General features: G+C 39.2%; 1 protein-coding gene across 2 annotated transcripts in view; it reads left to right on the forward strand.

Annotated features, from left to right (window-relative positions):
* Positions 1-624: 624 nt before the first annotated feature.
* The window catches only part of APOOL (apolipoprotein O like), a 40743-nt gene continuing 14852 nt past the window's right edge, over positions 625-26515 (forward strand). The window contains exons 1-10 of one of the 2 annotated variants that reach the window (XM_075106652.1): positions 625-728; positions 6977-7081; positions 7688-7807; positions 9160-9214; positions 10138-10236; positions 11184-11275; positions 12958-13044; positions 15726-15879; positions 17660-22318; positions 23840-24007. In XM_075106652.1, the coding sequence (XP_074962753.1) occupies positions 717-728; positions 6977-7081; positions 7688-7807; positions 9160-9214; positions 10138-10236; positions 11184-11275; positions 12958-13044; positions 15726-15879; positions 17660-17757 (822 nt within the window). In that variant the 5' untranslated portion in view covers positions 625-716 and the 3' untranslated portion in view covers positions 17758-22318; positions 23840-24007. Of the gene's footprint in view, positions 729-1019; positions 1294-6976; positions 7082-7687; positions 7808-9159; positions 9215-10137; positions 10237-11183; positions 11276-12957; positions 13045-15725; positions 15880-17659; positions 22319-23839; positions 24008-26515 lie in introns of those variants that run through there. The other variant, XM_075106653.1, reaches the window with a different exon arrangement.

Genomic DNA, 26515 nt, shown 5'->3' on the forward strand with positions numbered 1-26515 from the left:
CTATCACAGATAAACTTGTTAACTTTTTGTGTGTCTACAATGAAAATTTATGAATGGAAAACTTCACTGTGTGTTGCTCACTGGGCATATACCTCATGGTACATTGCACAGACGTGTAAGTTGTAAGTTGCACTGCAACATTAAAAAAGGAACATATTGCTCTTTTTTCAAAGATATTAACTTATTTAAGAGATATAGTCTGTACATTATTAAAAAGAACATTTATTCTTCCTAAATTCAAACGAAGCTTTTGTTTTGGGGGAAAAAAAAGTTGTAAACTTCAGTTGTAAATTTGGACTTCAATAAACGAATTACCTGCACTTATATTTAGTGCTTGTGCCTTGCGTGTGTTCTCCAATACCTGTAAATAAGAAGAGTCTCCACAGCCAAGCGCCAGTCCCGGGCTTGAGGGGGGCAGACCGGAGGTTCGGGAGCCGGCTGCGGTTGCCTGACGGGAATAACCCTCAGAAAACGCTCCCGGCCGTTCCTTGGTCAAAGCTGGGTTTTTCTCTCCGTTTCGTGTTTTTTTAAAATGGGGACACTTGGGATTTGCCGTTTCCTGCCTGGAATGTACCCCGCGATCCCGTACCCCGGGGCAGGTGCCGGGGCTGTGAGCGTTTCCGCGAGCTAACGGGAGCAGAGGCGGGAGCCCCGCCCCGCCCCGCGCGCTTGGCCCTTCCCGCCCGCCCCGCGCGGCCGCCAGGGTTGTCGCTAACATGGCGGCCAAGGTGAGTGCCGCCTTCGGGAGGGAGGGGGAGAGGGCGGTGCTGCGGCGGCCTCCCCCGGCACGGCGCGGCTCCCCCGGCCCGCTCGGAGGCACCCACGGCCGCCTGGGGAGCCGCGGGACGCGCTGTGGTGCTTCTCGCGGCTTCCCCGCCCCTCGGGAGCTCCCGGAGGAGCGCTCTCCCCGCGGCCCACCCGCCGCCCACCCGCCTTCTGTCAGAGCGGGCCCGCCAGGCCGGGGGCTCCGCGCTTCGCCGGGACGCCCCGCTGGAGGAGGGGAGGGAGGGAAGGAGGGAAGGAAGGAGCCGCGTCTGCCGGCGGGTCCGCGGGGGAGGTGGCTGGGCCGGTGTGCGCGGCCCAGGCCCGGCGGCGGCTCCGGTCGGGGCGGGAGGCGGCCCGGCCCGCTGCAGCGCGTAGCGCGCTGGGACGGTGTTACCATACACAGCCCTTCCCCGGCCCTGGGCTCGTGTTGGCCGCACAGTTGCGCGACCCCGCCGCGGGGGAGTTAGGAGATGGTAGTTTCTGGGAGCTGGGACACCCTTCAGCCCGTAACCGAGGGCTCGGATGAAAGTAAGAGCCTTAGATTTGCTTTCTCCGTTGTAGAACTTGAGGTAGAAAGCAGGTTCAAGAGGGTGGTTAAGTTGTACAGCAGAGAATATAAGAAGTGTTTCTCGTCTGGTTGTCCTTCAACTACTTACTGCTTCTGAAACGCCTTCCCCTCCTTACGTCGGAGACGAAGCATCGAGATACTAGTTTGATAGTAGCGTTGTAAAATGTGGTAGTGCTGTACATGGCTAAAACAAGGATGTTAAAATCACGCTGTTACAAACTAATAGCGTCACAAGTATCTAAACTATCTTTAATTGTAGAGATAATACAGTTTTTAAACGGGAGAATGTGCCTGTAAAGAGCTGGGCTTTCTCAAGTGTTTAGCTAGGTTTTCCAGTTTTCGTAATGATGAATAGGTTGCTCTCACATGAATCTTCATATTTACTTTTGCAAAGCATTTAAAAGGTGTATGTATGTGCAAAGATGATGCGAATGAGGACAGCTGGTTGTCATGGTTTTAGCTGGGATAGAGTTAATTTTCTTCACTCTAGCTGGCATAGTGCTGTGCTTTGAACTTAGCAATGGAAGCGATGTTGAGATAACACACAGATGTTGGGCTGTTGCTGGGTAGCGCTTATACTAGTCAAGGACTTTTCCAGCCTCCCATGCTCTGCCGGGGGCACAAGAAGCCAGGAGGGGAGGGGGCACAGCTAAGAGAGCGGATCCAAACTGGCCAAAGGGATATTCCATATCATGTAACGTCATGCCCAGTGTGTTACCTGGGAGGGGCTGGCCGGGGGAGGGGGGAGCAATTGCGGCTTGGGGATGGGCAGCGTCGGTCAGCAGGTGGTGAACGGCTGTATCGTTTGTGTTTCTGTTTTTTTCCCCTTTTCCATTTTATTATTATTGTTATTGTCATTATTATCATAATCATTATTATAATTATTTTATTGTAATTATTAAACTGTGCTTATCTCAACCCACAAGTTCTTTTGCTCTTTTGAATTCTCTTCCCCATCCCGCAGGGATGGGGGGGAGTGAGTGAGCGACTGCGTGGTGTTCAGTTGCCAGCTGAGGCTGAACCACGACAGTCCATTTTGGCACCCAACGTGGCAAAATGAAAATGAGGTGTTTTACCTTAGTTTGTAATGAGGCAAGTGCCTGAATGAAGCAACTGTATTTGGCTGTGCTGTATGGCTAGGTGATCTTGAAGTAGTTTAGTCCATAAATCTGAATGATTCAGTGCCTTTGGTGAAGTGACATAACTTTATGTGTGTTCTTTATTATTTGCTATGAAAAATTAATGGAGTTTATTCTTCTTAAGTTTTCACTCTCCATGGGTTACTATCTGGCAGGCAAAGATTAAAACCAATTCTGTGGAGCGTCAGTAAGTTGAGTTGAAGTGGAAGGATGCTCTGTTCCACTCATATGTGAGTTTTTTGTAGTTGCCATTAGAGACTTATAATTTCGTATCAAAATTGAAATGCTGCATTTGGCCTAGAAATTTCTGACAGTTGTTGTGTGTCATGTAACTTCTGAGGAAAATAAAAGGATCGGAGATGGTTTTCTCTTCTACCTCAAGACATCTAAGTGGTAGCAGAAAACTATAAACCCATGCTTCTTTGAGTAACAGCTCTCCACTGAAAATGTGACATGTGGGAGCTGATGGAATTTTAATCCTGCTTTAATCTGACTAGTAGACTCTGATTTTGTGATAGAGAAGGCATATGTGGTTTTTTTATATAGACGCACATCAGGTTTTTGCATATAGCCTCTTCCTTTCATGACCTGTTTCTGTTCTGAGGCTCGTTCCTACCTTCAGGGCAAGTTTCCCTATTTGTGCTCCAGTCCTTGAAGCAAGCATAGAGAGTTTGCAGTTTCCGTGAGAAATACTTAATATCTTGGAGGTTAGCATAAATTATATATTTAATTTTATTATGTTTTAGTTTGTATTCTGCATGTTTTGAGTTGAAGATAGTGAATTCTTTGTACTGATGTAGCCTTTAAACTTTTTTTTATAGAATCTGTATCTTTTATCTTTGATAAGACTCTAACAGTTTGAAGTAGATTGTTTGAAATGCAAAGATTTAAAACCAAAATTGTCCATGTTCATTTGACAGTTTTATTAAGTTTTACTCTAGTTCTACTATTAAAAGGCAGAGCTGTAACAATTTTCTGGTAGAGAGCATGTAATAAATTTCTTAAGCAAATAATTCCTATTCAGTCTTTTCATCAAAAATAATGCCGTGTCTGTTAGTCTGTGCTGTTGAGTGCTTTGAAATAACCAATGTGCTTCTTACACCTGTGAGAAAGCGACCTACTGGTGGTACACGTTGCAGCGTGACGCAGTGTCATGGCTGGAAGTTCTGACTCTTGCTGTTGACCTTCCCCCATCCAGAGCATTAAGACTGGTAATTTCTAATATCTGTAATTCTGGTGGTGTTTAGATCTATAATTGTATTGAATTGGTCTCCAGAAGATGTCATCTGGGCTCATGCCTTTTATAACTGCTTGTGTTTGTTTATGGTTGCCATGAGGGATTGGGTGATTTTTCTTTGGTTAGTTTTGTAGGGTTTAGGTCAGAGCATTAGTTCAGATAAAAGCAGAACTAGTAGTAAAATGCAGAGCAGGGGTTGAATTAAACTCTTTCCAATTTAAAAAAAAAAGTTTTCTTAATTCGTTAGAGAGAAGTTTTGTTTGTTTGAATCAGTTATCGACTGACGTTCTGGAGTCATTCTGATGGTTGACTATGTAATTCCAGCATTTTTTTATGGCTCAAATTTGTTGCAGACGTTCTTCTCCATACTTCTTTCCTAGTCTTTGATATAACTATGTGATCCTGCCACTTCTTAATTCTCAATAACTTCTTTTAGAAGATTTCATAGGTAAAATATCTTTTAATTTCTTTAGTTAAACAGCAGATGGGTTTCCTTGTTTAATTCATAATGTCCTTTGAAGTAATTTTAATAAAATAATTTTAATAAGCAATTCAGCTAATCGAGATATGTTTAATATACCTAGACATTAGATAAAGGAAGAGGATAGACAACTCAGTGTACTGAAGCCTCTTTTATACAGTCAAGGTGATGTTGCTTTTCTTTTACCTTTGTGATTTCAATAGAAAAGAGTGAAACTTTCCTGGAATAATTGTGCCAGTGTAAGTGTTAGTAGAGCTGTTCGCTTGGATTTTTAAACATTTATACATTTGTCTTCAGGTGTCCAAAAATAAAGCAATTACTGTCAGTCAGGAATTGGATTACATTCATCATTCCCAGTATAGCTCTTCTACATTTAGCACAATAAACACCATTGTGAGTTTCTAAAACAAATTAATCAAATTTGTTAAGTGAACAATATAAATTTTTCACCGTTTCTCACTCCTAAATTTTATTTTCCTTCTAGTAGCTACTGAATATTGGTAGGTTGACTTGGTAGCATCATGTACTGAATTACGATACGTTTTAAGCAGTTTCCCTTAATAATGCTTTAAAAATGCAGACTTTTCTTGGAGGATGGGTGTCCCTCTATAGATAATCTTCTGTAGCTCAGACTGTGGCATTTTGCTCTGAGCATCACTATCAGAAAGACAGTTATTGTGTTAATTGGTTCATGTTTTGATGACTGCCTTCCTCTCTTCCGTGTTTTTCTGTATCCTGGGGCTGTTCACTGCTAAGAGAGCTGTTCTCCTGTGCTGGGGCGCAGCTGAGTCAATGGAGCCTCCTGGTGACTTCTTCTGTCGAGATGGTCACGTCAGGCGCTGGAAGGAATGATGTCAAGTGCTCCTCAGTATCGCATCTGTAACCGATGTGGCACAAAGTGTGTTCAATTGTGGCTACAGCTCTTACAATGCTAAAGTTTTTGTCAGCGTGTGACTGACGACTTTTTCACAATGCTGGTCAACATATGTGGTGTCAGCATGGCTGACACCTCTCTAGATTTCACAGGTGGTATCACATCCATCCTCCTGACCGTGTCCATGCTTGCCAGCATAGCTAGATCAACATGGGAAAAACACAGTTCAGTAGTAACATGGTTTTTGGCATCTCCCCCTCAGCCCCACTCCTTAACTTGCAAAGTGTCTGCTCCCATACCTGCACACAGGTGTGGGAAATGTACACCCGCCTTCCCCCAGTGAGGAAGTGGGCAGCATTCCTGCCTTGGAGTCACTGCCCCACCTGTCCGCCTCTGTGGGAAGGGGAGCTCGCTCAGACGTTTGGAGTGGTGTGATAATTACGCTGACTACCAGGGGTTATGCTCCAAGGAGAGGGGAGGGACATATTGGCTGTGTGTTAAGGGCAGGAATACTATGTATTATCAAAAACCATTAGTATAGAGAAACCTTAAGTAACCCTTCTTCCCCTGAGCCCCCCCATGCCAAAAATTACAACTGAAGAATAACTTCTAGCTTTATCCTACAGCATTCAGCTCTGGCATTGTCTGCTGGCCCCGTCCATCATAACAGTCCTCTCATCATTGCAGTGTCCTCTTTGTTCTCCAGCCATGTTGTGTTTCGTTGTGACTGTATGATCTGAAAGTTTTGCTATGATGATCGCACAGTTTACTTTAGAAGTGACGGTGTTTTGCTGTCTTGAATAGTTTAATTTGCATGTGACTGATGTGTCATGAACCTGAGCTAATTCAGGGTGATACTTTGGTGTTCCTTCGTGTTCATTCTGTTTTCATTATTATAACTAAATGCTATGGAGTAAATCCCTCTCCTTTGACAGGATATTTCCAATTGAAAGCTGAGATAACAATGAGAATATAGTAGATTTTTATACTAGGGACATAAGGTATTTCCCAAAACCAAGTTGTGTTTTTCCCCGCTTTTCTGTTTTTCTGGCACTCTGCCACCATCATCTCTGTGCGGAGCCTGGGAATGTTTTTCATACTTGTTTTCACATTTTTAAAGTTTCAAAAATGCTTAAGGTGAAGAACAGAACAGAAAAGTCTTTACTGATCTAGAAGAAACCGTACTCTACCAAGGTTGGAGATGCTTCAACAAGTTGTGGCATTTTTTTTTTTAAATATATGTTACACCAGTGTGCTCAGTGCCAGCTCTGATTAGAATCTTAAAACAATAATTTAAAAGCTATTCTCGTGAAACTGTATTCGAGTGTAAACTCTGTGTAATATCCGGTGTAGACATCAAACCTGTATTTCAGTAATTTGCATTGTAATGTAGGTGATTCTTAATTCCAGTTATTGCTTAGTATTTTCACTTATCGACACACAGTTACTCCAAACAGGCAGTAGTTGAACCGTTCTCTGAATTGGAAAGGAAACGACATTATGTCTGATGTCATGGAGAATTCCTGTAAATAAAATCGAGGTGTGCTTTGCAGAAACAAGGGTCATTCACTGACTTGGAGTACCTGTATGTTGAATAGATCAGAGCTTAATTTACCGTAAGGAATGACGAAAGCATCAACGTGACTTTGAACACAAAGTTCTTCCTGGTATTTTAGACATAACTGTTGTTGTCCGTGATCTCTAGCTTTTTCTATACTACTGAAATTTGAGAAAAGTCTCTGTATAAGACAGAAGAGGTTCCTAAAAGGCATACTGCTTTTCAAAGGTTTCAAAAGTGACTTGTTTAATCCCATATTTGATCAAGCACAACGCAACAGGAAAACCCAGATTTTACCACAGTTAAATTTTTATTTCTGCGTTAAGAATCACTCTTTCCATCTGCCTGTCCCAGGTGGCAAAGCTGGCAGCTCTTTCTTCCGGCCTGCCAGTGGCATGTATCACTGTATATGCAGCAACAGAAAAAGAATCAAAAGGTCAGCTGATAAAGCCAAATCAGGTAAGAATCTTACTGCTTGTCAGTCTTTAAAATTATACTAGAAGAATCTGCAGAATGCCATCTCTTTCCATTTAATTATATTACCCAGTAAATAAAATACATAGCTAAGCAATATGTGATAATAAAAATTACCTCCTAAACAACTGACCACTATAGCACAAATAAAATGTGAATTGTTAGAAGTTAGTAAAGTTCAATCTCATTTTCATTATTAAATTGTTTACTGACTGAAGCCAGAAAAGGTAAGAGTATAATACTGATAATAATAGTCTTTTTCTATTGTGCAATTTCTAGTAATACATGCATGCATTTTCCAACTATTCTTGCTCATGCTTTTTCTGAATAAAATATATTTTTATCATACTCAGTAATTCTACTTCTTAGAACCTATACAACACTTTCAGTTTTAATTGCTAAAGAATTAACCTGTAGTCACACGTCTATAAGTTAGTTTGTAAATATAGAAGAACATAATTCAATATAGAGGTTTTGTTTGCTGTAACGGGAACACTAAGGATTTGCAGTCTTGAAAAACACTATTCAGTGTAAATACTAATCAGTATACAAAATTGTCTCCCTGCAGTACAGTTATGCTCTTCTTTTCAGCTTCCAATTTACTGTTCACCACCTCTGAACTCAAAATACATTGAAGAACAGCCTGGTCACTTGCAGAAGCAATTTTCTTCGGTGAGAAAGTCAGCTGGCCGCTATATTGGATGGTGCAAAGTAAGAAATAACCTGCATACAAAGTTTCCTACAATTCCTGACAGCACTTGACTAAAGCATTGAAAAAACTGGATACTTCACCCTGGAAATTTTGTTTGCAGTTCCTTGTATTAGATACACCTATGGTTTAAGATGCAAAAATGAACCCTTTCTAATTTTTCTCTCCTGTGCTTATAACAGGGAACTTGTGTGTTCCTCTTGTTTTCCAAATCAAAAAGCAGTGATATCAAAGAGGTCCCATTCAGTCAGCGCTGAACTGGATCTAGGCCAGCCCATAATGTCAGGTTCAGAAATGTCTCACATAGGTAACTTCTTGCTAGCAGAACCTGATAGCATCTAGGAGTCTGAAGTTCCAGGTACAGTGTGCAGAGAGAGAGGGCTGCTTCCAAAGGGCAGGCTAAAAGACCTGAATTAGGTACTTTAGGAAAGACAAACTAGTGCATCCAATATAACTGCTGAAGCAGGCTGTTACTAACTTGTCATCAAAATCACCTTGCACTCTGTTATTGAATATTCTAGGCACAGAGGAAAATGTGATGCCTGTCACCATTCTCTTAACTGCTGCTAAATGACAGCTTTTAACCCTGGCTGCTGTTAGTGTAAGAAATTTTATGCTTGTATTTTTTTCTTACAAACAAAATAGACCCTATTATTTGAAAAAGGCAAGGAAATAAAACTATCTTTCAGTATTTCCTGTAAATTTTGATTCCGTTGGTCTGTGGAAATTTTGTCTGTGACTGCATAACTGAAATTAGTTATAAATCTGTATCAAACTTCTGCTCACCAGTATTCAAGTGAGTTTTTCCAGCTATTGACCGGCAGTGACCTCTGGTGGTGCCAAATGTACATTACTGCAAGCAAGTGATTTCGGTGAAGTAACTAAAGATGATGTCCGTTTTCATTAATCTCTTAAAGAACGTGCATTTACTCAATTTGCTTAGCAATTTGAGGACAATGACACTAATAATAGGCTAGTAGAAGGGTTTTTTTCTGGATAAAGGAAAAACGCGTAATTAAATAAATTGACTGATGTGAAGGGAGTAATGCAAACTAGTTGAGCACACATCTTAGACCAAATCAGTGTTGCTTATCTTTAGTGAAACCAAGTGCCATTCTTACAAGCTAAAAGACAAAATCATTTTTACTGGGTAAGTCTCTCTAGGGAAGAGGAGATTGTATTTTATAATTGAATTTTCTTATGTTATACAGTTGGTGTCCACATGATTTGCTACCTTACAGTTTTCTCATTGTTTAGCCTTATGTATCAACCCAGTAGTTTTGTACTGAGAACGTCTACTTTTGCAAAGATTTTTACATTACTTTTCTTTTTGTTGGGTTTTTTTTTTTTGTAGGATGCTTTTGTCTTTGTTAAAAATGGAATAATGGATTCAGTTCAATTTGGAAAAGGTAGGCAAGTCACATATTTGTGAATTGAGCATTTTCTGTTTCTCCTTGCTGCTTAGAAAGATGGTTGAAGCAGCAAATTCTAGTTACAGGGGGAGGAACAGGGAAGGGTGGAAGGGGAACTGGAATGCTTTCTGCAGGTGTGGGAGAGGGGAAACCTGGGACCACTGTTAATTGACTATGGAGTTTCATTGCTGATCTCAAATGAGAGACATGACCAATTAAACAGTATTTCTCCTTTCTTTGAGTTTAGCATTGTCCTTAAAATTATAGTATCACAGAATCATTGAAGCTGGAATCTCTATAGATCCATAGATCTCTCTGTAGGGGCACCTCCAGAGTTCATCTACTCCAGTCACCTGCTTAAAGCAGGGCCAAAGAAGGTTGCTTAGATGCCTGTCCAGGCAGGTCTTGAACATCTCCAGTGATAGAAATTCCACAAGCTGTCTTAATTATAAAAATGGCTTCTTAAGTCAAGGACAAGTTAACAAACAGTATTTGCATTCAAGTTCAATATCAGAAACTATAGATAAAAGTTATTTTCCTTAAAAATAGTCCAGTGGGAGATTCCAAAATATGTGTTTTCTCATTTAATCTATATTAACTCACAGTTAAATCAAAACTTAAAACTATGCTTTCCTTTTTCCTTTATTAAGGACTAATATTTTACAAAATACAAAACAGTACTAAAGGAGAAAAATTGTTGACTTTGATGCTGTGTTTTGAGGACTGTGGTCCTGGTTCTAACACAGACTGCAGAGTGTGCACCTGAAAAATAAGGCATTTTCATTCCTTAACAAAAATCCACTCTTGGACTCTGTTCAGTTTTGGATAGTTGTAATTTTACTTCTGTGTTCATTTCTCAAGTGGGAAATAAAATAAAAATATTAATATTGAATTGTTATACTTTTTTTTTTTATTCTAAGATGCTTATGTTTACCTGAAGAATCCACCACCAGAATTTCTTCCCAAAGTTGGTGTAATTACAGTATCAGGCTTAGCTGGCATAGTGCTGGCAAGAAAAGGTAGGGATTTTGTGCTTATTTTGATTACTGGTGTGTTGAGTCTGTAGCATGTAGTAGTTTAATGGTGGAATCAACAGAAGTTCAAAGTAGGATACTTGAGTGAGTTCATTATTGGTTTTCAGAAACAATGTGTGTGTGGGAGGAAATTGGAGACATTAATGGGTAAAGTTACTGAATATAGTGAAAACTAAGGGAATTTAGAGGGAAGAAGCTAAAGAATGTTGGTGTTTGGCTGCACAGGTACAAGAGAATACACAGCAGAAGGCATGATTTCAGCAGCTTTGAAGCCAAAAGGATAATCTGAATAACACTTAAACTGCTAGAAGATATTTTTCGGAAAATGTTAATCTGTAATACCTGAGTGTGTGTCCATCTGAATATTTCACATAGCAAATGGGTTAATCAGAATGTTGGCAGATCAGTAAAAGCCGCCTTCTTGTATCCCTGTTACTTTTTGGAGGAGAGATTTTTTTAAAAAAAAAAAAAAAAGACTTGGGCTTGAGAATCTGTCGTCAGGGCCCCCTGTCACAATCAGGAACCTCAGCCTGGCCCAGCCGTTCATGTTCGAACAAAGAGGCCCCAGTTCCCAGACTCCTGGCTGCTCCAAATTCTGCAGTCTGTGTCCTCGGGAGAGTGCTCATGGAGCTAGTGAAGAACCACAGCAGCTCCTAAATGACACAGACATTCTTCTCATTTTTCACAATATTGGAAAATCTAGTTTGGGATTATTTCTTATTCAAGAAACCGATGTTCAGAATACCAGTGTCTCCTGCAAATGTGACTGTACTAAACTGTAATCACGCTCTGTGTTCGCTCCTCCAGCCATTATGGGGATAAGTTTGATGTAAGCAATGATTAGGGGTTAAACAATTGCATTTAATTGATACAACTGCTTAGCTTTGCATTTCATTAGTGTCTAATTATTTGAAATATTTGGCTTTATGCAGGTTCTAGATTGAAGAAAATGGCTTATCCATTGGGACTTACTACTTTAGGAATTTCTGTTTGTTACCCAGCTCAGTCAGTGGTAGTTGCTAAGGTAAGTCTACCTGTATTTTAATATTGAAATAACAGTGAATTTAGACATAGCATTTTCATCTCACTTGAATTAAGTGTTATGGGACTAGGAGTCGGAATTCACATGCATCTTCATTAAAAGATATAATGCATCACAGGTTCTAATTGCAGAGCTATAAAAAAATTAATAAAATCACTGAATTTTAAAAATGCAGTTGCATAGCCTCTCAGTTTTTAATCCTAATTTCTCAAATGAAGCTATTTTAGCTTGCTGAAATAAAAGTAAATAAAAAATAAAGCCTTGCCAAACTTGATAGATGAGCGATTTGAGATACTGTATAATTGCATCTCTTGTTAGAATTCCTTGTGTTCCAGTTACTGTCATTTTGCAATTGGCTACCTGATTAGAATGTCTTAGCTGTTTATGTAGAACAGCAGAACTACACTTAATATTTTGTATGCAAGAACTGTTTGCGCACAGTACTTTCCTACACAAAAAGTGCAGTAAAAAGCAGGGTATAAAGGCTGTATATCTCTTCGTTCTCTCTAGTATTCCAGTGTTTCCCTGTTTAAAAAAAAAACATGCTGCTTCAGAAGGATGCTTCACGGTTCCTTGATGAGCTTTGTGTTTGTAGTTTCAAAACTGTACTTCTGTGTTAAATTGATGGGACAGGTAAATTTAGTTTAGTTAGTTGAGGTTCTAGGACTTACCAGTCTTTTAGTTAAATGATCAGATTTAAGTTTGGACAGAGATTTATGGAACGTTATCCTGAAATCTGATTGAAAAACCTGCTATTGAATCTCTAACTTTCCATCATGATGAATCAGCTGATACTAATCAGTTACTAATTTTAGTAGGGTGTTTGTGTTTGGTATTTTTATACTTCTAGAGTACTTAGGAAGATACTGCAAAGACCTATACTGTGGTTAAAATCTTTGGGAAATCTTATATTGCTAAACTGGTATGTTGTTTCTTTCTTACGTGCAAATCAATGAGGATTATAGTTTCTCAAGAGGCAGTGGGATTTCTCGGCTTACTATCATAAGGCAAGTGTCAGGGTTAGAAGATGGAGAAATGAGTAGGAATGCTGCTCTGTATGTTATGACCTAGGTCAGGAAGCTAAATCCTTTTCTTCTGTCTACTTAGATTATGTATCACCTTTTGCACAGTTTTTTGTAGTTGCAGCTGTGAAGTATTCTGTTTCTACAGAGTGTTTGTAAAAGTACTCCATAGTTACTGCAGTATTATAAAATTACTTTTCAAAAATAGACTGAAGGATTTGGTCATTTATAAAGCAAAGCGCTGCTTGCTAACTCTGGCTGGGTTATCTTTTGCAGCTTTTTCCATTTGTGTTACTGTCTTTGGTCATTTCTAACATAGTGAGACCAATTTGGATCCTTTAATACTGCTGTTCCAGTCTCCTGCGCTCACGTGGCCAAAACACTGTTTGCTGATCAGGTTTTGAGTAGGTGGATGTGGCAGGTGAATGCTACCTGCAGATTTCTAGTAGCATTTAAACACAATTTGGGGTTTGCTTGGTGTAAGAGAACTACGCACTAGATTTTGAAAAGTATATGATTGGAGTGTCTTAGCATGGGGTCAAGCATGTTCTCGTGCTAGTAAGATGCATTTCATTTGAATGGTCTGCGTATCTTAGTATTTCTAAAGCTGTTGTTTAAATTACGCTTTTCTAAAAAAACTAGGTAGCAGGGAAAAAGTTGTTTTCTGCAAGCCATCAAACCTATGAAGCTATGCGATCACTATGGGCAAAAAAGGAAGATGTCAACAAGGTAGGCTTTCTGAAGTAATGACTGTAACTCATAAATTCAGAGGGAGGAAGAAGTAAATTAGAAGGTCAAGTACTATTCTGCTGATACTGTGTAAGATCAGTAATGGCTTTAGGTGAGGCACAAAAACCCCTCTGATATTTTTGTAACTTCATTAATGCCATATTTGTAATACCCGTCAGACCAATAGTTACTGACATCCCCTATGTAATCTCACAGTACATGCAAGACGAGCAAGAGAAGACAGTTTCTCTTACAGCTCACTTCTGATCCTGACAAAAGTAATCCATTCTGATTCAAGCTCTGGTCCTAAGCAGACCACTGAATTTAAAACAGACACCCGCAGAATTACAGTAGGTATGACTACCTTAATCATAAACATATCAGTGAAAGAAATTCCATAACCCTTCCAGGTAGTCTGTTTTAATTACCCTGTGATATAAATTGTCTGTGTCTGATTGTTTTTTTTCTTGTCCTGTCCTCATGGCAGCCATAGTGAATAAATGGTCAGTAACCTCTTTATATTGACCTTTTACATATGGAAGATTTATCATGGTTTTTCACATTATCTTCTCCCTAGTATAACCTTTTCTTATAGAGCAGACTTTCTAACTCTTCTGTAATTCTTGTTCTCCTCTGAGCTTTCTCTAGTTTCTCTCCTATTTCTGTTTTTAGGGGGTTTTGTGCGTGGTTTGTGTTATTGGGTTTAAGTGAGGTGGTCAAAATAGGCCATAGTAAACCAGCTGAAGCCTTGCCAGCACTGGTAGAGGGCAATATTAACCTCCTGTAAATTACATATGGAATTTGGGTTAGTGCATCCCAGAATTAAACATGATGTTGTTTCTGCAACTCGAAAGGGTTTTTCTCCAGTGGAAACTTAAACCCCTGACAAAAATAGTACTTCCCTGAGTAAAATTTCAGCTTTGCACAGTGATCTTTTGCTCTTTTTAAAGAAAATCAGGGTTTCTCAGTCATATTAAGTTAGTATTTTGCTTTAAATTTATGGTCGTCATTTGTATGCGGTCCTCACCTTTTGTTTCCACTAAGGAGCGCACATGGAATTCTGAATTTTGAAAATGAGATTCAGGTAAAGGTAATGAAAATGGTACAGAAACAAGAATTGATATGGTAAAGACAGTTTCTGTTAGCTTTATTTTTTTTTCCCCTGAGTGAAGCCGGTTCCAAAAACAATACACTATTTTTCATTACTAGGGTGGTACCATGATATACCTTTCCATCTTCTTTTAACTAAGGGTAGTAAATTGTGGTACAATGACCCTGGTTGGATGCCAGGTGCCCACCAAGCCGCTCTGTCACTCCCCCTCCTCAGCTGGACAGCAGGAGAAAAATACAACAAAAAGCTCAAAGGCTGAGATAAGGACAGGGAGAGATAACTCAGCAATTACCATCTTGGGCAAAACAGACTCAATTTGGGGAAGATAATTTATTACCAATCAAAATCAGAGTAGGGTAATAAGTGATAAAACCAAATCTTAAACACCTTCCCCCCACCCCTCCCTTCTTGCTGGGCTCTACTTTACTCCTGATTTCTCTACCTCCTCCCCGAGCAGCACAGGGGGACAGTGAATGGGGGTTGTGGTCAGTTCATCACACACTGTCTCTGCCACTCCTTCCTCCTGCTACAGAATGGGGTTGCTCCCACAGGAGACAGTCCTCCATGAACTTTTCCAGCATGGTCCTTCCCACAGGCTACAGTTCTTCATGATCTGCTCCAGCATGGGTCTCCTGCAGGGTCACCAGTACTACCAGCAAACCTGCTCCGGTGTGTGCTCCTCTTTCCATGGAGCCACAGGTCCTGCCAGGAGCCTGCTCCAGTGTGGGCTTCCCACAGCCTGTGTTGGGTATCCACCTTCGGGCATGAGGGCTTCCACGGGCTGCAGGTGGATATCTGCTCCACCGCTAACCTCCATGGGCTGCAGGGGCACGGGCTGCAGGGGCACAGCCTGCCTCACCATGGTCTTCACCACGGGCTCCAGGGGAAACTCTGCTCCAGCACCTGGAGCACCTCTCCCCTTCCTTCTCCACTGACCTTGGTGTCAGCAGGGTTGTTTCTCTCACACGTTCTCACTCCTCTTTCTGGCTGCAATTGCACAGGGTTCCCCCACCACCACCCATGTTCTTAGATATGTTATGCCAGAGGTACTACCACCATCGCTGATGGGCTCAGCCTTGGCCTGCAGCATGTCCTTCTTGGCTCTGTCAGACATAGGGGAAGCTTTCAGCAGCTTTTTACAGAAGCCGCCCATGCAGCACCCCTGCTACAAAAACCTTGCCATGCAAACCTAATACATAAGTGTCCTGTAAAAACTAAATGCTATTTCAGTGTTGTGTAAGACTGTACGTTCCTCATCTGTAAATTAAGTGTCTTCCTCATGAATTAGTTTAAGGGACAGGGGTAAAAGCACAGTATCAGACTTAAGTATACACTCGTGACAAAATAAACTTCCTTACATGTGAATTTGAAGTCATTTTATCTGGACTGTAGGATTCTTCCATGCATTTTATTTTTTCCAGCTGTGTCTCTTGCATGCAGCTGACTTTAAGATTACTAGTTGAATATTGTTGTATGATGTCATATGTGAAAAAGATAAGCTTTCAGACTTGAAAGCTTTATTTTGCAATAAGGTATTAAGCATATTTTGTAATTAATGTTTGGTTCACAGCTGCAGCAAGAGTCAAAAGCAGTTATGCAAGAAGATAAGAAGAAAGAAATTTCTAGTACTAAACCTGAGTCTGCTATTGAGTCAAGATTGTTTAACAGAACAGAATCTTCTCCAGTAGAGTCTTGGAGTAATAAACATCCAGTGCCTTCATCAGGTGAACTAAAAATCCCAAGCGTAATCTCAGGGCAACTTGCAAATCCAAGGCTAATTCTGAGTTACTTGACTTAATTTTGTGATTACCTTTGCTCTAAAATGGAGCAGACTGTCATATATTCTTGAGAATATATGTACACAATGTCATTTAATATATTCTTCAGAGCCTCAAGGAGGTGATAATTTTCTCACTGTGGACCCTGTCACAGTATGAGAATTCTTATAAACTTGTTGTTCTTTCTCAATAACGTTTTCTTTCATCCCATATGGTGTGGACCATATCCCATATTGTTAGCAATGAGATGGTATCATCAAGTACTTCTGTTAAATACCTGCTTTAAGTTATCCTTCTGCTGTCAGAATACCGTAAGTGTAATTTAAAGGACTACTGCTGGAATTCTGTGAAAACAGCTAATTTGAATGATTGCTCATCTCTCTGTACTGGTTCTGTGTCTTCAGATATTGGTACGAGAGGAATGCATACTTGATGAATGAAGCATTGGATTTTATTTTGCTAGGTTTTTTTGCAGTGATGTTCTTTGTGCTTCTTGAGATGTGGTTGAGATAATCGACTAGATCATACAACAGCATATTTAACCTACAAATATTTTGAGAGGCCCATTGCTAAGAGCAAAAGTGGAATTACCTATTAAAGGAGAACTAAATTTGTTTTAAAATATTGTTATACTTTGTAGGGACAATTTCCGAATTTTACTCGTTGCTTAAACTTGCTTACTTCTTTTTACTGTGTTCTTTACCAGGACTTTTGGGTTTGGGTTTTTTTTTTCTGGAAAGCAAGCAGAACATATTTGGGGTTTTAAAATTCTTCTCCCCATTATTTTCACTATAGTAGACATTCACATCTTTCTTTGCTTTGCACCTGTATTTTTTCTGATTTAGTTATGTGGAATGCTTTAATCTGTTTTTACATTCGCTTCAGGCCAGACTGTCTGTAATGGTTTCATGTATATAGATGTCTTCCGTCATTGCTTTCATGGGTGGAATTTGTTCATGTCCCTAATGCAGCCAAAAATTTCCATGCCCTAAATTTATCTGTTTTGGCAGAGATGTTCATTTTCCCTAGTCCAAACAGGGCAAAGCTTTCAGCAGAATGTAGCACCCTTTATTAAACCAACTGATGTAGCAGGAAAAGAAGCAGACTAGTAGTAGGAGGCACAGTCCTAGAAAACCTGCCTTTATACTCCCTTAGATTCTCTGGAATTACAGTATCATTAAATACATCAGTCTTTGTGCCTTGTCATTCGGGATGAGTGTGAGGGCTCAATGTTTTAGTAAACTTAGTTCACTGTTTTCTGGAAGTCATGAAGTGAAGCTAGGTAAGCGTGTTTGTCTTAGCTTGGAATTTTTACCATCTGGCAGCAGCTTCAGGGAAGATCCTGATTCAGTTGGTTTTGGGAGATGGCTGTGCTCCTGGGAGTAGTGGGGGGAGAAACCCTGAAGATTTTTTTTCCACCTGCCAAACTTTCCCTTCCTTTCCGTGTGTAGGGCAAAAGCATCACTATTTCTTCTCTCGCCCTGCTGTGTTCTGGAAGTAGTATTAAAGTGTAGAGAGTAGGAGGAAGACCTGCTGTCCATCCACTGCTGTATGCTAATGATTACAACACACCTTCATTGTCTTGTATCACTTACACCATTTTAACAAGAACATACATGATTTGATCAATCTATTTGGTAATATGGTAACTCAATGGGTCAATCAGGTTTTTTTCTACAGCTCAAATATATATCTATTTTTAATTAAATTTCTTTATCTCTAACAGGAACAGTGAAGGCACCAAAATTTAAGCCTGATCCAAAACTTATGGACCATGGTCAGTCCAGCCCAGAAGATGTGGATATGTACAGTACTAGAAGCTAAGACAAATCTGCTTACAAATCTTTGCAAAGTATTACAAATAAGGGGGAGGGAAGAAGGGAAGGAATAATCCTTACAATACATGCTCTGTGAGGTATACTTTAATCAGGTATTTTTCTTATATCCCAATCTGTATTATTGACCTACATGATTCTCTTTAGTGACTATTTTGTTTCTCACTACTTATAAACAGTGAGAATTCACTCATTGTCAGTGTCATGAGTGGGACACTGAGAAAATGAGATTTGTCAGTGTCCTCTCACAGTGAGGTTTCTCTGTGCCAAGCTTGTTAATAAATGTCACTTCGCAAAGAATATTTGAAAACGTAAGCATACCTCTATACTCGGCTCAGATGTTCGTTGATCTAAAGAATGTGATGGATGGCGTTTGCAGAAGCTTCTTGGTCGTTTTTTCTCTCAGCGCTGGAATGAATTGCAACTTCATAGTGGTCTGAGTAACCTTAGAAAGTCGGGTGTTACATCATACCAACAGTGTTATCTTTAATGCTTGTATAAACAAGTCATTATTTTTTTCATTGCCAAGTCATTTGTTGTTTCCGTTCATCTTTTTGAAAGACGTGAACAACAAGTTCTTGTCCAGCATGCTTCTTGTGACATATAAATACACTCAAGCTGGGAAAAGACCACACAACTCATCTCTAAAACATCCTTTAGAGACTATGCATTAGTTCTCACCTACTTCTAATACTTTGAAGAACTGTATGCAAATTGCTTAATCCGTGAAACTGTTTGAATTTATACAGAATGCATTAGTAATGTGGAAACCTGTAGTTTTAAGGTTTAAAGTGCTGACAAATATTAAAAATGCAGAAGCAATAGGCAGCCACTTCTCTCCTGAGAAGTTTGTGTGCAATACCCATTGATCCTGGTAGGATTTCTGTAAAATTCTCTCTCTTTCCATAAGAATGAAATTAGAAATGGATTAAGTTTCCTAGGATTAAAATTTCAAACACTGCTTTTATCATTGTGTATATCACTCTACTTCTGTTCGTCCTCCATTTCTCTTCAAAACACTCTTATAAGGGTTGGAATAGATCTGGTGGTCGTCTTTGAACAAAGTGCAACTTGTTATCAGTACACAATAATAATCAGCCTAGAGGTAATCTGTATCTACTGTGGCACTCCCCTAATATACAAACTGTAAAAGGATGCTGTGCTGGTAGTTTGTCCTTCATTCTGCTGAATTTTGTTACCTTTCAATTAATGAAAATATGTGCTTTGTTGTAAAGTTGAGGGGGGAAGCAAGAACAAACTAAACAAACAGATAGCTTGGTTGGAAGACTTAAACCTGAAAAGAAATGCTGCTTCACAGGAATGTATTCTCAGCACTGGGATATGAAGGGATATTTGACCCTGTTCTCCATAAGAAGAGATTTCACAACCCGATTCCTTCTTCTAAGGCTGCTAATGCAAAGGCAAATGACTAGTGAAGTACAGGCAAACAGTACTCCAGTGTCACTGTGCGACTAGTAGAAGTTTTGAGGAGATATTGCACAATGGAATGTGCAGAAGGCACAAATGATGAATGAGCAAAAGAATAAGTAAGGCTTATGATGGTTCAGAAACAGATAAGTGTTCATATTTTGGAATCCAAATTTCAGGCAGAGTGTTGGACTGTTATATAGAGTCCAGTGGGAGGTGAAGTCAGTAAATGTAAAGTTTAAAGAAGAATAATTCTATTAGTTAAACTTGCTTGGGACAGCTGACAGAATTTGATGTGTTTTGTTTCTTTAATCATCTCTTAAGGCCCAGGAAACTGTCAGAATTCAGGCAGCAGTCAGAGGATATTAAATCAATCTTCACAGAGCCTTCACAGAGGACAAGTCACATTTAGTGTTCCATCACAGAGAGAGGTGTAGAAAAATTAGATGCTGGGCTTCATATACCATTCCCAGGGAAAGAGTTGAAGACATAAGGCAGGAAGTGACATGGTGAAGAAATGATCATTTTCAAGTGCAAGACTGGATGGCAGAAATTGTATTATCTATCTCCCTGTCTGGCCCTTTGATCAGATTCTGGATAGAAAAAAACATAAAGGAAAAACCATCTGCTCTACTCCTAGATTCTATATAAATTCTGACTTAGGTCTTTTGAATGATATGCTGCTGCAACAAGTAAGCAAGAAAGGTAAGGTGATGCAGGTTTGCATGGAATTTGTAGGGGTTTACTGTGATGACATTTTTCAGTACACAGTGGGAAACTATGCACAGGAATGAGTCTTCTGGGAGCAGGGAGCTCTACAGCTACCTTGGCTAGCTGTTAAGGAACGTTAAGGAACAAGCAGGTCTGCCCTTTTCAGGGAAGAGTAGGCCTTACAAGACTGACTTCTACTGGCAGTGCCAAAAGTTAGTCTGGTCCCTTTTGTACTTCAGGGGCATTATCAGTCAAGTCTCATGATACAAATGAAGGTGTCTGGTCTACAAAAGGTACCTTGGACTCTTTGGTGGATAGCCAGTCAAGGTTTAAATGTTTCATGCAAGCTGTTTGTATTACAACCCCTGATTTTACAAGAAGTCAATGCTGTAAATGAACATGATACACAAAGCTGTCCCTGGGCTGTATTTTAGCCTCAGATTACTCCTTAGGGCAAAACTGTAATAGAAGTATGCCTCTCGTATCTGAATTGCCATCCAGAAATCTTGGATATATTTTCTGGGACATAACTTTAAAATTATTGCTCCTGCCCACTTTGATGAATGAACAGTATGGTACCTGTGCTGTGTCACTTCCTGGTGGACAAGAGGAGCGAGCCAGCGCAGGTTTATTCCGGTACAGGGTTTGTCTGCTACTGTCACTTTTTAGTTTAGTTTTTTGGTCAGTTGAGATTTCTTTGTCTCGTTCCTCTCTACAAGAGAGGGTAATTTTTTTGTTGTTTGTGTTTTATCAACAGTTTTTGTTTAATACCCTGACAGAATTGAAGAGCTGGGACTAAAATTAGAGGCTTGGGTTTCAGCACTGGAACAAATATAGCTGTAAGAGAACTGTTTCCCTATCTGCAGCCAAAGAAAATGGGACAGAAAAAGTATGAAAAGTTTTGCATCCTGTCTGGATGTGTTTTGCTTTCAGAAAGACCACGAACAGTCTCTCAGTTGGTGTTCCTCTGTCCTGGAGAATAGATTTAGTAGTAGTGGAAGAAATTATTTAGTAAAACCTGGAATATGATGCAGTATAACAGTTCTTTGATAATATGCACTTCTGTTGGCATCAGTCATCGTCTTGTCCACCCGTGTAAGGCACATGATAAGAGAAATTTCTAGAGGTACCAAAAAAGGTGCAGGTTATTTTAGAGAAGGTTGGAATGTATTTACTGAAATGAAGGCAGCCCAAATCAGGTTACTAATCTGCCTTTGTACAAATATCGGAGTGGTGACTGTGAATCCTTATTACTCAGCTGCCATTTTGTGAGGTGTTTCTTTGTTAAATCTGAAAAGGTGCCCACTGTCTTCAGACATCTGAAGCTCCATGTTTTATATGATACTCTACAGATTACTTGTTCCAGATAACTACAAGGAACTTCAGCCACATCTCTGTATTAATAATTTATAGTAAAGGTGCTATGCAATGGCTTTAAAAAAAGCAAGTCAAATCTACATTAGGCTGTGCTTGTGAGTTCTCATTTTAAATATATGTGCCTGACCTAGTCTCTCCAAGATTTCAGACCCAGTATGCAAACCTGTTAAACAATGAAAAATTAACATAAGTACACAGGAAGAGTTGCATTATAGGACATGGTTTTATTAATTTATAGTGAAACACTTTGAAATGCCTCATAAATGTATCATTAATAGTCACTTAAACTTAAAGCTTGACCTGAAAGTTCAATATAATTTCTTTCATAATGCAGTAACATAATAGAAGTAAGAATGTATACTGTAATTTTTATATTATATGTTATATATTTTTGAAAAATCCAACATCTTGAAGCACTGGGTCACATGATGATTTTTATAATACAGAAATATTTTTAATTTAATGCATGGTTTTTTATTTCTGATTGACTGTATTCATTATATAGAAATTTGGAACATGTTGATACTCATTTTTTTATTTACATAAAACTGATTGTAATACTTTATTTTGTCATATTGTTGTGAAGCACCAGAAAATAAAGGGTGATAAGATACTTTTTAAAAATTAAGCTTAACTTCTGTATGTTTTCTCATCTGTAGGGCAAATTGTCAATTCCTTGTCTCTAAAGTACATTTTTAAAGTTAACTGGTAAATATGACTAAGTCACACCTGTTTCACTAATGTTGGGGGGCAAAATCTTCACCTCTGAAGTACTGAAACATACATTCCTGGAAGGAATCACAAAAGTAATATGCAGAGCATATTAATGCTTAGTATTCAGCTATTTATCTGTCTTAAATTTTGAGAAGTGCTTCCATTTTCTTGTAATTTCTTGTAAAGAATGCTGCAGCTCAGAACTTGATAAAAAGAAGGCTTTTACCCATACTGGAAGAATGACGCCTATTGTTTTGTTAAAAGAATGAGGCAGATGGCAAATATCTTTACCTCAGTATGGCTCCATGATAATCTTCCAGGTAAAGTAATTTGTGAATCCAAGAGTCATAAATAATGTAATACATGGTGTAACCTCCTGTGTACCTACTTAAAAGAAGAAAAAATGCGTGTGAATAAGTGTTGTTTTAGTATTCTAGTGTTTAGTGCTCTAGTATTTTAATGGCAGATTATCCTTATAATTCTTGAATAACTTAGGAAATATTGTACAGATTTTTTAACGCATCAGTATAGCTGTGTTGTAGTGAAAGTTTGGAGTATTTCTGAATAGCATTAAAATACAGAAAATGTATTTTAAATCTGAAAAGGAAGTGGGGTCCTACAAAGCCTATAGTCTTTAAAAGGGAGCATTAGCATGCACTAGGTTGTGTGTAGTTTTTATTTTAAATCATAAAAAGCAAACGCAGGTATGTGCTCATGGTAAGCTACAGTCAAGAAAGACTAACCAAAACTATTCTGGAAGTTTTCATAGTATTTGTATTACTGCAGTATTGATACGCTGTTCTTGTAGGCCAGAGCAAGTGTACAAACCAAACTGAAATATGAAGCGTAAGGAAATCTAAAAGTTTGAAAATCTTGTTGTCACAGTAATTTTCTTATTTGAATAAACTTTACGTTTTCAGGTCTAATGGCCAGCTCTATTTTGTGTTGCAAAAATCAGTATACTGGTACATACTAACAAGTTGTAGAGGAGAAGGGAAATAGAATTTTCATCGCTGACTCGACAGTGTTGAAAGGGACATGCATTTGGGATTTCTAGTTTACTGCAGGGCAGCGTCAGAACACCACTATTCAAGGTGCAGTTAGTTTTTGCCCTTTCATTTACGGGCTGTAGGAGGTTGCATTTACTGAAATGATCAAAAGTAAGTCCATGTGTTTGCCTTGCTGTGATCAGATAATAGGTCTAAACTGAGGCTATCATGGTTTTAAGTGTTGGTAAATTTTTGTTCTTGATTTGTCACAGTCCTAATACCAGTATTTGAGAAATAGGTTGCTTTCTGTTTGTGCCTCCCTTGGAGCCTCTGCAATACAACAGTAGTACAAAGAGTATTCTCCAAAGCCATCTTGAAGCAGACCTGAAATTAAGATTAAAGCTAATGAGCAGTCGACCAACTTCCACCATTAATTTTGGTCAGTAACTTTGCTGTAGTTATAGCCCTCTATTTGAGGAAATAAAATTAGTCTAGATGTAGCCTACCTAGATGGTAGGTGTAGAGTGCATAACTTTCCACTTGATTTTGCTGTGTTCCAGAAACTAAGACAATATGAAAAAGAAATGGGCATGCTGTGAAATCCACAACTAACAGCTGTTTAGGCCTATTGGCATTGGTTTAATGTGTTGTCACCTAAGTAGGTAAAAACCTACTGATGGCCTCTGCAGCCCTTCCTTGAGGCCTAGTCCAAACCTGTTGCATTCAGTAAAATACCAGCATGTAAGAAAAAGTCAATAGTTGGGGGTTTGTAATCAGTTTCATTTGAACAACTTGCCCAAGTGAAAACTGCAAATGACATTTCTGCATCTTTGTCTCAATCAAACTTAAAAGCCCTAGGTAAAGGTGGTGTGTGATTCACGCAACCTGAAGTACTGGCATTCAGCAGCTGTGAGCTGGAACCCGAGGGGAAATCCATGTCAACTGGAAGAACAAAGCACTGGTACTTCACACTACTGCGTTATATCTGAAGAAGGATCAAGCAGTATTTTTTTAACTGAGGTATATGTTAATTTTTCTGTTCTTGTGGGTGTGATTCTGGGGTCTCTTGTAAAGCAATCTTCTGGCAGGGCTAAGAACTGGTCTTACCCTCTGCTGTAAAATTAAGTGCTGTTGGGATTTCAGCCAAAGTAGTACTCTTTAAAGAATTGCTAGGTATTGGTTTTTACAGGTCTTTATCCTTTGAACAGTAAAGGTTAAAGTTTACCTTTTGCTGTTAACATAACTGCATTTGGCATGTTTTCATAAGCTACTAGCTCCTGTCAGATGAAGAAATCTATGTGGGGATTTTTATCAGTTACCGAGATATTTCCTAAAAACAAAGCTAGTGCTAACTTGAACTTCAGTGCAATTAATCTTTCACAGACTTTGGGTGTGTCCCCATTTCTTCTCCTCTGGTTCTTCAGGATGATGAATCATTCACATAAAGGCCATCACATACTCAGGGTCTTGTGCAGTGAATGTCGAGAATTTTTAAAAGAGTTTTTAAATAAAAAAAAGGCAAGATGACAGTTTGGGGGCGTGCTACGGTCACAGTTCTAGTTGCTAGAGGGATGTTTTCTACTTTTTTTCTCAGAAAGGAAACACAATTGCAAAAGAGAAAAGTTAACAAAACTTAATGGTAGATGCATACGATTACAGGATTCTGTCTTAGCTCCTGTCTCATCCCTGTTAGCGTCAGGACCAGCATGCCTTGCACACCTTTCTGAGGCTACATTCAGTCCCAAACCAAGGGGTGGAGAAATCCTTCTTTCCCTTTCTTTCATTTGTAACTTGGCTCAGGCTGATGGTCAGAGAACACGTAGCAGCTGAGGCTACTTTCCCCACCCAGACGGAGTCTTCTGAGCTTATATTCCTCCTGTGCTCTACCACATTCCTCCTGTGTTTAAAGGCTTCCTGCTCATCAGAGTATATTTATGACTGTTAAAACACTTTCAATGTTCACTTCACAGTGTGAACCAAACTTGACATCTTGATGTCTGGTAACTTGAGTTACCAAACTCTTGATGTCTAATTTATTCATAGCTTTATAGAAGTTGCCCAGGAAATAAATAATAGAAAATATTTCAATAATGAAAGAGATTAAGTAATAGAGATTTGGTGTTCAGATGTCTGTTTCTCCCTCCTACTCTCTTTTTCCTTAGTCCTGCAGTTTCTGAAGTCATTGGTATGGAGGAATAGGCTTGTGTCAACACTTAGAAAAATAACAGTTCTGTAAGGAGTAGAAAGGTAGCAGGAATTTTCTTTATGGGAGTTAGGTAAATGGAAAAACTGTGATGCCAGTCATCCACAGATACAAAAGCAGATATGCAAGTTTATTGGAAAAACAATTCAGCAATGTGAGTCTATAAAATTGAGTCCTATGTGGGATGTCTTGAGGGCAGATCAACTCTGAAATTGAAAAAACAGACATTTTAGGGGGAAAAGCCCTAACAAATACATCCCTTGCAGCCCAGAAGAGATGATGAACAGCAAACAAATGCTGCTGTCATGCCACTTGCTGCTTTGTGTTTCCTGTTGACTGATCTAAGGCTGTAACGTTAGTGTGCCCATTCCCTTCGTGTGGATTTTCCTCATATTTGGTACTACTTCAGAGCTATTACAGGTGAACACAGGGTAGAGTAACTGGAGAAATACATTTCTCTCTAGGTGTACTTGTCAAACTCCCCCTTCCCTGGAGGAGTTTGGCTCTCTAGGTAGATGTAGTTCATTTGTAAAATGAAGGAGTTATTGTACACGTTCACTGATACTTATTTGGTGTTCATCAGTAATGTTTGTAATGGAATAAGGATGTCCTCACAATTTTTCTCTTCTTTATTTTTTTCTTCATTGACCAAATCAATATTAAGTAATACTTAAAAGGGGTTAAGTTTGATTAATTGAGGCAATCAGTGGGTTCTTGATATAATCCTCTGACGCCACTGGTGTGCATTTGGAATCTTTCCTGTGCAATGAGGTTTCTACTGTGAACTATTTTATAAACAATAAGCTATCACTACTGTATATTGTCATTGATAATGCTTGTTAAGATGAGTTTGAGTAAAGCAGGTTTTAAGTCAATCATTCTTGACTGAACCAAGACCAAAATAAGAGCTCAGCACAATTTGGTGAGTTTAAATTACAAAACCCTTTACTGTGGACAGGTGGCTGCATGTAGTACATCGGTGGAAAGAACTTCCAAGGAGAGGGACAGGAGAATCCCTTTATAATTTCATCTTTTTGAAGTCCCAGGAAACAGAATAGCCAGTACGTGTTGATGCAGAAAACAGCTGTTGCTACAAAGCCAGGATGTTTTCTCTACTGTTATACCAAGTTACTCACAAATACCCTATTCACAGTCTGTGTACGACTACATAGTCAGTGATCTAGAACTTACATATAGGCATCTTGTACAAATAGCAGCATTGTCAACTAAAACCCAGAGTAGTGTAAAGTATGGGTATACTTTGAAGTAAACCATTCAGTTCTAACACCAAATATTTTGTTCACTGGACTGTGTTTATGTATCTT

This window comes from Phalacrocorax aristotelis, chromosome 11 (assembly GCF_949628215.1).
Source record: "Phalacrocorax aristotelis chromosome 11, bGulAri2.1, whole genome shotgun sequence".
NCBI classification, from domain to species: domain Eukaryota; kingdom Metazoa; phylum Chordata; class Aves; order Suliformes; family Phalacrocoracidae; genus Phalacrocorax; species Phalacrocorax aristotelis.